Source organism: Rhinoderma darwinii, chromosome 1 (assembly GCF_050947455.1).
Source record: "Rhinoderma darwinii isolate aRhiDar2 chromosome 1, aRhiDar2.hap1, whole genome shotgun sequence".
NCBI lineage: Eukaryota > Metazoa > Chordata > Amphibia > Anura > Rhinodermatidae > Rhinoderma > Rhinoderma darwinii.
Genome location: NC_134687.1, coordinates 637,673,581 through 637,687,372, shown reverse-complemented (window position 1 = coordinate 637,687,372; position 13,792 = coordinate 637,673,581). Strand labels below are relative to the sequence as shown.

At 47.0% G+C, this 13,792-nt stretch overlaps 2 protein-coding genes across 2 annotated transcripts in view; both read right to left on the bottom strand.

Annotated features, from left to right (window-relative positions):
• Window positions 1–2,063, bottom strand: part of LOC142666631 (uncharacterized) — a 49,569-nt gene extending 47,506 nt beyond the window's left edge. Inside the window, exons 1-3 of the mRNA XM_075846804.1 lie at window positions 1,950–2,063; window positions 798–895; window positions 517–631 (exon numbers count right to left, since the gene is read on the bottom strand). Coding sequence (XP_075702919.1) covers window positions 517–631; window positions 798–895; window positions 1,950–2,034 — 298 coding nt within the window. The 5' untranslated portion in view covers window positions 2,035–2,063. The remainder of the gene's footprint in view (window positions 1–516; window positions 632–797; window positions 896–1,949) is intronic.
• A 34-nt stretch (window positions 2,064–2,097) lies between these two features.
• Window positions 2,098–10,858, bottom strand: LOC142693876 (oocyte zinc finger protein XlCOF29-like). Its single transcript, XM_075847610.1, has 3 exons — window positions 10,580–10,858; window positions 2,812–2,975; window positions 2,098–2,331 (listed from the first exon to the last, which is right to left on the bottom strand). The coding sequence occupies exons 2-3, from the start codon at window positions 2,887–2,889 to the stop codon at window positions 2,098–2,100; spliced, it is 312 nt and encodes a 103-aa protein (XP_075703725.1). The 5' UTR covers window positions 2,890–2,975; window positions 10,580–10,858.
• Between the last annotated feature and the right edge of the window lie 2,934 nt (window positions 10,859–13,792).

Below are 13,792 nucleotides of genomic sequence, written 5' to 3'. Positions count from 1 at the left end.
ATGAATGGTGGATCCTGTGTTATCTATATATAGGTGTTGCCTGTCATTGTAATCCTGCCTGTGATAATGAGAGGACTGCTGAGAAGTAATCTCTACAGAACAGGAAGGGTCAGTCTATTATGAGACTCAGTGGCCAGAGGGAAAAATGCAAGTTTTTAAGATTATCTTTAAATAAAGAGGGATGTAGAAAAAAAAAAAAAAAGTATCTTAAAAAATATGTTTAACATGAAAACTTGATTTAAACAATAGGTCATTTTCTGACAACACACTCCCTTTAAGTAGTTAAACTGAGTTTTTTCAGATCCCGGCTGTTAATCACAGCTGGTGCCCCCCAAAATCTAATGCTAAGCCTAGTGCATGACCGGATTCATAGAACACCTTGTAGAGAACTTGTATGTGCAGTCACAGCTCCCTCAGGTCCTGCACTATGTATAACACATTGTCTGACGTGTTACTGTAATGTAGAACTAAGGAGGAACCTCACCTTAACAAACCTCCCAATTCACCATTACTTACCTGTGGTAACACCTCCTGGAATTTCCTCCTCCACTTCACTCTTACACGGTTGATCGCCCCTCACCCACTCTTCTTCTGCTTCATCCTCCACTTTAATAATAGTCAAATCTTCCCCCTGATTTCACATATGTAACAATTCAGTACAATACAGCAGAGAGTGCGAAGAATCTAACAGATCAACATAAGAAACTGCCAAAATCTATGACCACATCTATGACCGCAGGACCAAAAACCTCCACACCCCCCTATATAGATCTGGTATAGGGCTCAGCTTCATCTACCTGATGATTCTCTTGGACATTGTGATTTTTCTCTGGACAGTCCTGGGAATACAGAGGACTGGGACATCTCTCTGGCGAATTTCTCATACTCGATCCATCTGTAGGAAACACAGTGACTGAATACATGACTACTGTATATCTGTCTATATATCAGACACTTCTCTCAACACTTTTAGGTTTACTGGTCAGAGCCGAAATTACAATGTTGAGGTCCTCCCTACCGATGACAAGGTCCCTGCGCCTATGTTTCAATTATTTCATTTTGTGTAGCGTCCATTTGCATGGAGTCTCCATCTGGTTTCCATTTTAGTGAATAAGAAGTCATTGTTCCTTTAAGACAAGTATATTAATCCTGATTTTGTTCCTCAACCAGCTATGTGTCTTTCGGAGTTCTTATCTAGAGTTTGATACGGACAAATGTGTATTTGACCTTGGGGGGTTGGAATTTTTATGAAAAGACTGTTCATAGCAAAGAAGGGGAGTGAGGTCCCTGCGCCACATAAGCTGCAGACCTAAAGTAGACTGTGGCCTACCAGAGCGAATTGTGGTGCGCCGACGGCTCCCTGCTCCTCCATAGTATTTAACTGTATCTGTGGACGTGGATACACTTGAGAGTGGCGGGACACAGGGCGCCTCTATTTTAAGAGTTCCCTGCCAACCACAATAAAAACGTCAGGGCGTCACCTGCTTATTAGCGTCTTTGAGGTTATGTACACCTTTATAAAATACACAGAAAAGAAGTGCGGTGCAGAATGTCAATTTCTCTTGTGAAAATGCTACAGAATTTCTACACAGAAAATCCAGTCGGACGTTCCGCAGTGTTTACGCCGTGTGTGGATGTACCATAAGTGGGAATAAGATTTTACTTATCCAAGTCATTCTGAGATTATTTTTGCAGAACACATTGTACTTTATATTAGTGGTAAATTTTGCTCCATACATTCTGTGTTACATAGTTAATAAGGATGAAAAGAGACACAAGTCCATCAAGTGCAACCTATAATCCGACCGTGTTGATCCAGAGGAAGACAAAACCCCCCATGAGGTGGATGACAATTGTCTCATTGGGGGCAACACACCTGCACATGATGGTACTATAGCTTCCATGTGGGCACATATGCCCACAATAATGGCCAACAAGACTCTTCTCACCTTGTGATGTGCGGGGCCGGTAGTTCTCCATCATGACCTCCTCATACAGATCCTTGTGTCCTTCTAGATACTCCCACTCCTCCATGGAGAAATAGACAGTGACATCCTGACATCTTATAGGAACCTGACACACACAATGACACAGTCATTACTCAGACACCTCCAGTGCTGTTACTGTAGAATTTCCCAGTATTCCCAGCAGTGTCACCTCTCCAGTCAGCAGCTCAGTCATCTTGTAGATCAGTTCTAAGATCTTCTTCTCATGTATCCGGGAGTGAGGGGGAGGCTCTGTGATGGGGCTCTGACTACTGCTCCATCCTCCTGACTCATGGATGATGGGAGTCGTACAGTCACCCGATGTCTTCTTCACTATTGTGTACTCCTGTGTATGGAGAGAGACACTTAGAGAAGTGAACACAGTTTTCCCCCCTCAGTAGAAAGAGGGAGATTGTGACCCCGATGTATAGAGCTCTAGTGACCCACATCTGTAATACTGGAGACCTCACCTACAAAAAGACATTGAGGAAATAAAACGAGGCCAAAACTCAAAAGGAAATAATATTGGGGGGGGGGGGGGGGGGACTAGATGGACCACGTGCTCTCCTCCTGCCGTCATCTTCTATGTTTCTATATAGATGTCATCCTGATCCTCCTGGCCATTCTCATTGCTCTACAACATTACTATTGCTGCATTGGTGACATGACACATAACTGACCATATTGGTGGCTGATCTTCAGCTTCTTGACGTCACTTGGAAGGTCTGGACGCTGTTATACAGGACACTGGATTCTTCCTATTACTTCCTATTATGTATTGTCCCTTCCCTATGTGGGACTTGTTCTATAATGTAGAAAAGTTTACCTCTCCGCTCAACAGGTAGATGATCTCCAGGGTGAAGTCTAATATTCTTCTGCTCATCTCGTTCCTGTCCTTGTCCATCCTTGGTGGGTCATTCAGGAGAAGGAACGTTGTGGAGGAGAAGATGAGAAAACTAGAGGAACTGGAGGATCTAGTACTGCAGACGTCTTTATGAAGAAAGGAGAAAATGGAAATCATACAGGGGACAACATCATGTGTTACATACCGAACCTCACTTATTGATCATTGAGAGAAACATCTTCTCAGAGCCATCACCACAAGGAATAAAGAGGTATTCCCAACACGGACATTTCTCCCCAGGATATGCCAGAAATGTCCGATAGATGCGGCTCCACCTCTGGCCGTGCTCGGCTGTTTCTGGACCTCCTATACAGGTGAATAGAGAAAGTCGTGCACATGTGTGGTCACCTCTCATTCATTCTCCACCTGGATGTAGTCATCACCTCACCAGGCAGGTCGGGGGACCCCCGTTCTCCACATAGAGGTGGGACCCCCATATATCAGACATTTGCGACATATCTCTCAGATGAGAAGAGTAAAATGAGGACATATCCCCCCCAGACAATAAAGACCTGACTCCTGACAACCTGACACATGGCGGATACTGGGGAGACATTGCTGACATCTCACAAGACATGGTGCACACTATCATACCTCCCAACTTTTGAATTCGGAAAAGAGGGACATTTTAAGCCACGCCCAATATCCCGAATAAACACATCAAATCACAGCCAGATCCTTCTGCAAATAACACGCGCACATTCTCACTGCGGATCTCTAGACTGTCTGGATATCACAGATATTATGGATCCGGTTATGTCGTCTTTATGTTACTTTTCCTATCTTGGGTATAACATTTGCTCATCACGGCGGCAGCAGCTGCAGGACAAACCAAAAGGCTGAGAACAATGAAAGTCAAGAGGGAGACCCTGTGGTGGATGACTTTTCAATTGACAGGTAGCAAAGTTACATGATGGGGATTTTTTTTTTTCAGTTGTGTAACTCTGCTACCGGTCAATGGAAAAATCATCCACCAGAACCCCCTTGTAGATCGCTCCACACACAGCCCCCTGTAGATAGCTCCACACACAGCCCCCCCTGTAGATAGCTCCACACACAGCCCCCCCTGTAGATAGCTCCACACACAGCCCCCCCCTGTAGATAGCTCCACACACAGCCCCCCCCTGTAGATAGCTCCACACACAGCCCCCCCCTGTAGATAGCTCCACACACAGCCCCCCCCTGTAGATAGCTCCACACACAGCCCCCCCTGTAGATAGCTCCACACACAGCCCCCCCTGTAGATAGCTCCACACACAGCCCCCCCTGTAGATAGCTCCACACACAGCCCCCCCTGTAGATAGCTCCACACACAGCCCCCCCTGTAGATAGCATCAAATACAGCCCCCTGTAGATAGCGCCACACACACACCCCCTGTAGATAGCGCCACACACACACCCCCTGTAGATAGCGCCACACACACACCCCCTGTAGATAGCGCCACACACACACCCCCTGTAGATAGTGCCACACACACACCCCCTGTAGATAGTGCCACACACACACACCCTGTAGATAGTGCCACACACACACCCTGTAGATAGCACCACACACAGCCCCCCCCAGTAGGTAGCGCAAAACTACCCCCTTATACTTTGTGCCACAATGCCGCCAGAGCGGAGAGCGGTAGAGGTGGCCGGCCCTACTGCTGTCACTCTCCGCTCTGCTTTGACGTCACTCACCGTCAGAAGAAGGCAGGAGTCTTGCAGCGGCGTTCTCACTGATGTTGATACCGGCCCGGGGGTGAACCAGTCCAGTCACCTGACCGGTGATGTCAGGTGACAGGTCAGGTGACTGTACTGGTCCACTCCCGTGCCGGCATCGATCCCAGTGAGAACACCGTCGCAAGACTCCTGCCTTCTTCTGATCGCTGCTGCAGTCAGCAGCGATCAGCTGCTTTGATGCAGCGCCCAGTGGGACATTTTGCACACCGCCCGGGACGGTGGGACAGCGGTAAGAAACCGGGACTGTCCCACCGGATCCGGGACGGTTGGGAAGTATGCACACTATGCAGTCAGTGTTTGATATGATACTCTGCAGCAGCTGAGGTGACATTATATATAAAGGGAACATAGAGTGCGATCTCTTATCATCATGTCAGGCGGTAAACCTGTCAAACCGTAACGCAGGACAGAAACCTCCCGTGGTGCAGAAGGGCAGGTGGAGCGGAGCAGAGTGATACATTGTTTTGTGGGGTAAGATGCAGTATAAATTAGTATTTTACTCATTTAACCCCTTCCTGCACAGGACATTTACTAATCAAGAGTTGTTCACATGCCATAGGGAAGACCTGACACCCTGCTGCAAAGGCCGGAAACCTGAGAGAACTGCGATTATGGACGTTTAACTACTTAGCTACCGGGGTCAATAATGACTGTAGAGTCTAAGAAAGAGGGGGTGGTCCTCTCTGACAGCTCATCGGCTCCTCTCGACGTGATCACGGGGTGCAGATGGTTGTCATGGCAGCCTGGGGAGGTAATGAATGTCTGCCATCTTTCTGCTGCTCTTAAAAAGAGGCTCTGTCACCACATTATAAGTGGCCTATCTTCTACATAATGTAATCGGCGCTGTAATGTATATAACAGCAGTGTTTTTTATTTAGAAAAACTTTCATTTTTGAAGCAGTTATGACCTATATTAGATTTATGCTAATGAGTTTCTCAATGGACAACTGGGAGTGTTTTACTATATGACCAAGTGAGCGTTGTGGAGAGAAGTGTATGACGCTGACCAATCAGTCACCAATCAGCGTCATACACTTCTCCCCATTCATTTACTGTTAGGCATTAAGAAAGTCATTAGCATAAAGCTAATATAGGTCATAACTCCATCAAAAATGATCGTTTTTCTAAATAAAAAACACTGCTGTAATCTACATTACAGCGCCGATCACATCATGTGCAATATAGGCCACTTATAATGTGGTGACAGAGACTCTTTAAGGCCTTAATCTTAAATCACGATATACTGCGATACATTAGTATTACAGTGTATTGTATCGGCGATCTAATCATCAATAGTTCACGTCCCGCTAGGGGAGTAAAACAATTGTTAAAAATAGTTAACGTTTTTAGTTATGTACAGAAATAAAAAATTATATAAAAAAACCTTTTCCCTTTTTTCTCTAAGGCCTCATGCACACGACCGTAGCCATGTGGACGGCCGTGATTTTCAGGTTGGCCATCCGCGGAGTGTCACGCGCGAGCCGCCCGAAAAAAATCGCGGGCCGTGCACATGACTGCGTCCATTTTTTTCTATGAGCCTGGACCGCAGAACACGGCCGTAATAAGACATGTCCGTTCTTTCTGCGGTCCGGGCTCCTGGGCCATGAATGGACCGTGGAAACCACAGTCGTGTGTATGGCCCCATAAGAATGAATGGGGCTGCAATTCTCCTGTAAATTTTCGGAGGAATTGCGGCCGCAAAAGCACGTTCCTAGGTAACGTAAAAAAAAACAAAAATAATAAACACAACTGGTATCATCGCATGTGAAGAAGTCAGAACCATTACAATATAATGTTATTTACCCGCACGGTGAAAGCCGTAAAAAACAAAGAAAAAACGAAAATTCGAGTCTTTTGGTCACCTTAGATCTAAAAAAAAAAAAAGAAGAAAAGTAATAAAAAGTGATCAAAAACTACAGCTCATCCCAAAAAAAAAAAAAAACACAAGCCCTCACTCCGTTCCATCCACGGAAAAATAAAAGACCTCTGGCTCTGAGAATTTAGCGACACAAAACAAATTTTTTTTAACGATAAGTTTTTTTCATTGTAAAACTATAGAAATTTGATTTTGCCGTAATCGTACTGACCCGCAGAATAAAGTTATTATGACGTTTTTATCACACGGTGAACACCGTACAAACAAAACCCAAAATACAATGGAGGAATCACAGATTTATTCCCATTTCACCCCACAAAGAAGTTTTTTCAGTTGCAGTGACATTATGTGATACTTTATATGACGCCCTGAAAAAATACAACTCGTCTCGCAGAAAATAATCCTCACACCGCGGGACTGACAGAAAAATTAACATTTTATAGATCTGAGAAGACGGAGAGGGAAAAACTAAAACAGAAAATGGCCTGGTTGTTAAAGAGGCTCTGTCACCAGATTTTGCAGCACCTATCTGCTATAGCAGCAGATCGGCGCTGCAATGTAGATTACAGTAACGTTTTTATTTTTAAAAAACGAGCATTTTTGGCCAAGTTATGACCATTTTTGTATTTATGCAAATGAGGCTTGCAAAAGTCCAAGTGGGCGTGTTTAAAGTAAAAGTCCAAGTGGGCGTGTATTATGTGCGTACATCGGGGCGATTTTACTACTTTTACTAGCTGGACGTTCTGACGAGAAGTATCATCCACTTCTCGTCAGAACGCCCAGCTTCTGGCAGTGCAGACACAGCCGTGTTCTCGAGAGATCACGCTGTGACGTCACTCACTTCCTGCCCCAGGTCCTGCATCGTGTCGGCACCAGAGGCTACAGTTGATTCTGCAGCAGCATCAGCGTTTGCAGGTAAGTAGCTACATCGACTTACCTGCAAACGCCGATGCTGCTGCAGAATCAACTGTAGCCTCTGGTGCCGATGTGTCCTCGCTCGTCCGACACGATGCAGGACCTGGGGCAGGAAGTGAGTGACGACACAGCGTGATCTCTCGAGAACACGGCTGTGTCTGCACTGCCAGAAGCTGGGCGTTCTGAAGAGAAGTGGATGATACTTCTCGTCAGAACGCCCAGCTAGTAAAAGTAGTAAAAACGCCCCGATGTAACACACATAATACACGCCCAGTTGGACTTTTACTTTTAAACACGCCCAGTTGTACTTTTGCAAGCCTCATTTGCATAAATACAAAAATGGTCATAACTTGGCCAAAAATGCTCGTTTTTTAAAAATAAAACCGTTACTGTAATCTACATTGCAGCGCCGATCTGCTGCAATAGCAGATAGGGGTTGCAAAATCTGGTGACAGAGCCTCTTTAAGGGGTTAACCTGCGGTGCAGAATTTCCCCATTGAGTTCAATGGGAAAGAGAACAAACGCCATTGTTCCCAGAATCCTCTGAGGCTGCACCGCGCCGTTCACAGCAATGCTGCAGGTTACACATATATAAAAAAAGAAGGCATCATGTGACCACTGCAGCCAATCACAGGCTGGGGATGTCACATGTCATTATAGGGGTCACCTGGACACAGAGCAGCCGGAAGAGCAGGGACGTGTTGCTATGGTAACGCTCGGAGAAGTAAGGATCGGCCTTGTTGTATTTCTGTAGAAGATATTCGGGAGGATTATACGTCCACCATTTGGGGTGAATATTCGGGGTGATTTCCTTGCGTGTTGTGGGTCGTATTCGCTACGTGTGAACATTCCCTTAAACCGCACGGTGAACGACATTAATAAAAAATGTATAACATACCTCCAAACTTTCAAGTATCACAAAGAGGGACAACCGATGCGACGTTCGCAACGTGTCGTGGAAATTATTTTCTTTTAAGCCACGCCTCTAATCCCACCCAATCCCCGCCCATACACACCCGGTTCAGCCCACACAGTATCATGCCAAATAGCTACCCCAACAAAGTATAATGCCCCATAGCTGCCACCATACAGTATGTCCCCATAGTTGCAACCATATAGTATAATGCCTACAGATTCTCCCATACAGCATAATGCCTCATAGCTGCTCCATACAGTATAATGCCCCATACAGTATAATGCCCCCAAAGCTGCCCCCATACAGCATAATACCCCTGTAGATGCACCCATACAGTATAATGCCCCCTTAGATACCCCTAGTTCCAGTGCCCTTGTAGATAGTGACAGTGCCCATGTAGATAGCACCACAGTGTCCCCTGTAAATAGTGCAACTATATGGTGCCAGTGTCCATGTAGATAGTGCCACACCCCCTTGGGGATAGCACCACTCCCCCTGTAGATAGCACCATTGGGACTCCCTCTAGAATCGGAATCCCCAACCAGAGCATAGGCCGGGGATTCCGCTCCTAGAGGGAAGCCCTGATGTCACTGTCCATATATGGACAGGGACATCAGTGGCTAATCCTTGAGTGGAATCCCCATTTCCGACTCTGGCTGAGGATTCTGCCTCGGAAAGAGCCCGTGACGTCAATGTCCACATATGGACAGTGACCTCAGGGGTTTCCTCTAGGTTTGGCAACGGGGATTCCGCTCCAGGAGTAGCCACTGACGTCACTGTCCATATATGGACAGTGACGTCAAGGGCTTCCCCAAGCACAGCACTTAAAGTAGCGCTGTGCCTGGGGAGTCCTTGGCAAGCGGAGGAGCTCCCTCTGCTTCTCCGCTCTGAACTAATTCTGAAGCAGGGAGCTGATGGTTCCCTGCTTCAGAATTGGTTTCAACTGTATCTGCGTCCATAGGACGCAGATACAGTTGACAGCGGGGCATACCCCTGACTGCCCGAGACAGCAGGACACCGGCCGGAATATGGGACGTTTGGGAGGTATGGTATAAAAGTTAGTGAATAATATTATGTCATTACAAAATACGACTCGTCCCACAAAACTTCAAATCACTACAAAGACCAGAAATAACAACTTACTGCTCTCTGAAGTCATGCCTTCCAACCCTCCCTGATTCAGCGGGACAGTCCCGGATTCCGGGTGGTGTCCCGCTGTCCCGGGCGGCCGGGGGTATGTCCCGCTGTCAACTGTATCTGTAGGATGCAGATACAGTTGAACCCAATTCTGAAGCAGGGAACCATCAGCACCCTGCTTCAGAATTAGTTCATAGCGGAGGAGCAGAGGGAGCTCCTCCGATCACGGAGGACTCCGCAGGCACGGTGCTACTGTAAGCGCTGTGCTCGGGGAAGCCCATGACGTCACTGTCCACAGTGACACCAGGGCTTCTTTCTAGGAGCGGAATCGCAGTGCCACTATCTACAGGGGGCTCTGTGGCACTACCAGGGAGGGCGGCTGTGTGGCACTGCCTGGGAGGGGGGCTGTGTGACACTATCTACAGGGGGCGCTATCTTCAAGGGGGTGTGGCACGGTCTACATGGACATTGTGGCACTATATAGGGGCACTGTGTCACTATCTACAAGGGCACTGGCACTAGGGGAAGTTAAGGGGGCATTATACTGTATGGGGGCAGCTATGGGGGCATTATGCTGTATGGGGAAAATCATTTGGTCAATATACTGCATAGGGGCATCTGTATGGGTATTATACTGCATGGGGGCATCTGTATGGGTATTATACTGCATAGGGGCATCTGTATGGGTATTATACTGCATGGGGGCATCTGAATGGGTATTATACTGCATAGGGGGCATCTGTATGGGTATTATACTGCATAGGGGGCATCTGTATGGGTATTATACTGCATAGGGGGCATCTGTATGGGCATTATACTGCATAGGGGCATCTGTATGGGCATTATACTGCATAGGGGCATCTGTATGGGCATTATACTGCATGGGGGCATCTGTGTTGGCTTTATAATGTATGGTGGCAGGTAGAGGGCACAGCTATTTGGCATTATACTGTATGGGAGGCACTATGGGAGCATGACAGTGTGGGCTGAACCGGGTGTGTATGGGCGGGGATTGGGTGGGAATAGAGGCGTGTCTTAAAAGGAAAGAAAAATTCTGCAACGCGTCCAACTTTGTGATACTTAAAAGTTGGGAGGTGTGCTGAAGTTCCTGCAGTACTTACCCCAAAGAGGCCGGCACTAAAGGGGTTAAATCGCTGCTCAGTCTGGGTTGAAGCATTCAGCGGGCGGGGTCACGCAATGATTGACAGCTCTCTGTATACACGCTCATACAGGGGTGTCTGATAACAGAGGGAACACCCGACCAGCACAGCTCTCTCTCTACCTCTTGCACGGCAATAGCTGAAGGACCTGTGATGACGTCACTACCATGTGACCGGGGCAGCAGGGGCGGAGCTTATAAGTGAAGCGGAGATGTGGTCGATGAAGGAGCTGTGATGACGTCACCACCATGTGACGGGGCGGAGCTTATAAGTGGACAGAAGTGCTGGATGAAGGACCTTTGATGATGATCACGTAACATGAGGGGCGGGATTCTTGTGCTGTGTGGAGAAGTGATGATCACGTGACATGAGGGGGCGGGGTCCTGTGCTGTTTGGAGAATTAATGGATTCAGTGTTTTCTTCTTCTGTAGGTTGTCAGCAATTGTGTGAGAATTGAAGCCAGGGGAATGCTGGGAGTTGTAGTCCTCCTCTTATACCTCTCCCTGTAATGTCCTCTGATATCCCATCATAACAGTCTGGACATGTTGGGAGTTGTAGTCCTGTCCTCATACCCCTCGCTATAATGTACCTTAATATACCATGATAACAGCCTGGAAAATGCTGGACGTTGTAGTTCTCTTCTTTTACTCCTCCCTATAATGTCCTCTGATATAATAAGTCTCGGCATGCTAAGAGTTGTAGTTCTCTCCTCTTATACCTCCTCCCTGTAATAATATCACATAACAGCCTGGACATGCTGGGAGTTGTAGTTCTCTCCACTTATGCTCCTCCCTGTAATGATATCATATTATAACAGTCTGGACATACTGAGAGTTGTAGTTTCCTCCTCTTATACTCCTCCCTGTAAATATACCACATAATAACAGCCTTGACATGCTGGGAGTTGTAGTTCCCTCTTATACTCCTCCCTGTAATTATACCACATAATAACTGCCTTGACATGCTGGGAGTTGTAGTTCCCTCTTATACTCCTCCCTGTAATTATACCACATAATAACAGGCTGGACATGCTGGGAGTTGTAGTTCTCCCCTCTTATACTCCTCCCTGTAATTATACCACATAATAACAGTCTTGACATGCTGGGAGTTGTAGTTCTCCCCTCTTATACTTCCTGTAATTATACCACATAATAACAGACTGGACATTTTGGGAGTTGTAGTTCTCCCCTCTTATACTCCTCCCTGTAATTATACCACATAATAACAGACTGGACATGCTGGGAGTTGTACTTCTCTCCTCTTATACGTCTCCCTGTAATAATATTCCATAATAACAGTGGACATACTGGGAGTTGTAGTCAGTGGCGTAACTACCGGGGTAGCAGCCGTAGCGGCTGCTTCGGGGCCCGCAGCTTGAGGGGGCCCGTGCCGCCAGCCGACATGCCCCCCCTCCCCATATGCCCGGTGGCGCCGCTAGCAGCCATTATGGCATCTACAGCAGTAGCGCCGCTACTATGGGGCCCACGCCGCCGAGCCTCCAACAAGTATGGGTCGGGCGAAAGGCCCTCTCATGCCTGTAGGCGTCGCTAGCACCGGAGGGTGCCCCGGTGCTAGCGACAGCCAAATTCATGCACGAGCGCTGAATGGCGACCATTCAGTGCCTTACAATGATGCTGATTGGCTAGCGGCGCAATGACGTCATCACGCCGCTTCCATGCTTGAAAGGCCCTGATTGACGGGGCAAGTCATTCAGCCCCGCCAATCAGCGTCTTTGGACGACGCTCGTTCAGCTCCTGCAGACCCGCTCAGAAGAGAGCAGATCTGCATCGCCAGCGAACAGGAACGGGACCATATGAGAATGTAATGTTTTTGTTTTTTCTCTCTCATAAAACTGTTCATGGCATTATCTATAGTGGGGGCTCTATCTACAGGGGGGTCGTCTATATGTGTGCCACTATATACAGGGGCGGTCTATATGTGGGGATGTGGGGCACTAGCTACAGGGGTGGTCTGTATGTGGGGATGTGGGGATGTGGGGCACAATCTACAGGGGGGGTCTATATGTGGGACACTATATACAGGGGGGTCCATATGTGGGCCACTATCCACAGGGGTGTCTATATGTGGGGCACTATCTACAGGGGGTCTATATGTGGGGCACTATCTACAGGGTGGTCTATATGTGGGGCACTATATACAGGGGGAGCTATATGGTAGACACTATACAGGGGTCGGCTATATGTAAAGCACGATCTATAGTGGAGCTATTTTTAGGGCACTTTCTATAGGTGTGGGCTATATGTGGGACACTATATACAGGGGTGGGTTACCTGTGGGATACTAGCAACAGGGTGGCTATATGTAGGGCACTGTCTACAGAGGTGGGCTATACATGGAGCACTACCTATAAAGGAAGCTATATGTTGGGCCGCACGGTGGCTATGGGGACACTATCTACAGGGGGCACGGTGTGTGTGTGTGTGACAGTGTATGGTACTATTATAATCAGGGACACCGTGTATGGCGCTATTATAGTTAGAGGTGCAAGAGGTGTTGAGAATTTTAACTTTGTTTATACGTGCAGAAATGTTTTAAAAGTGAGAAGCTGAAGACATCTGAGCGGAAATGGGCTGTGGCCGGTAGAAATCCATCATAGATGTCTGGACCGGAGGGAGAAGAAAAGAACTAGAATCTGAGACGTCACCGGTGAGTCACTTAATGTAAATGTTTATTCTGCCTCTAATCAGCACTGTAGTCACTGTATGATCTGTAGCGGGATGATGGGTGGTATGATTATGATATGATTTTTGTTTTGTGAAACAGCATCTCCCAGCATATCCTTACCATTGTTCGGGCCATGCTGGGAGCTGTAGTTTTACGCCGTACAAACCTATACAGCAGTGGTTGCACTAAAATGAGCTGTATTTGTTCTGGTGTTGTATATATATACTGATCTTGGTTCTGATGCTGTATTTAAGTACTGAACTTGGTTCTGGTGCTGTATATACATATGAGATTGGTTTTGGTTCTGTGTATATATGTACCGAGTTTGGTTCTGGGGATGTATTTATGTACTCAGGTTGGTTCTGGTGCTGTATTTATGTACTGAGGTTGGTTCTGGTGCTGTATTTATGTACTGAGGTTGGTTCTGGTCCTGTATTTATGTACTGAGGTTGGTTCTAGTGCTGTATTTATGTCCTGAGTATAATGTCC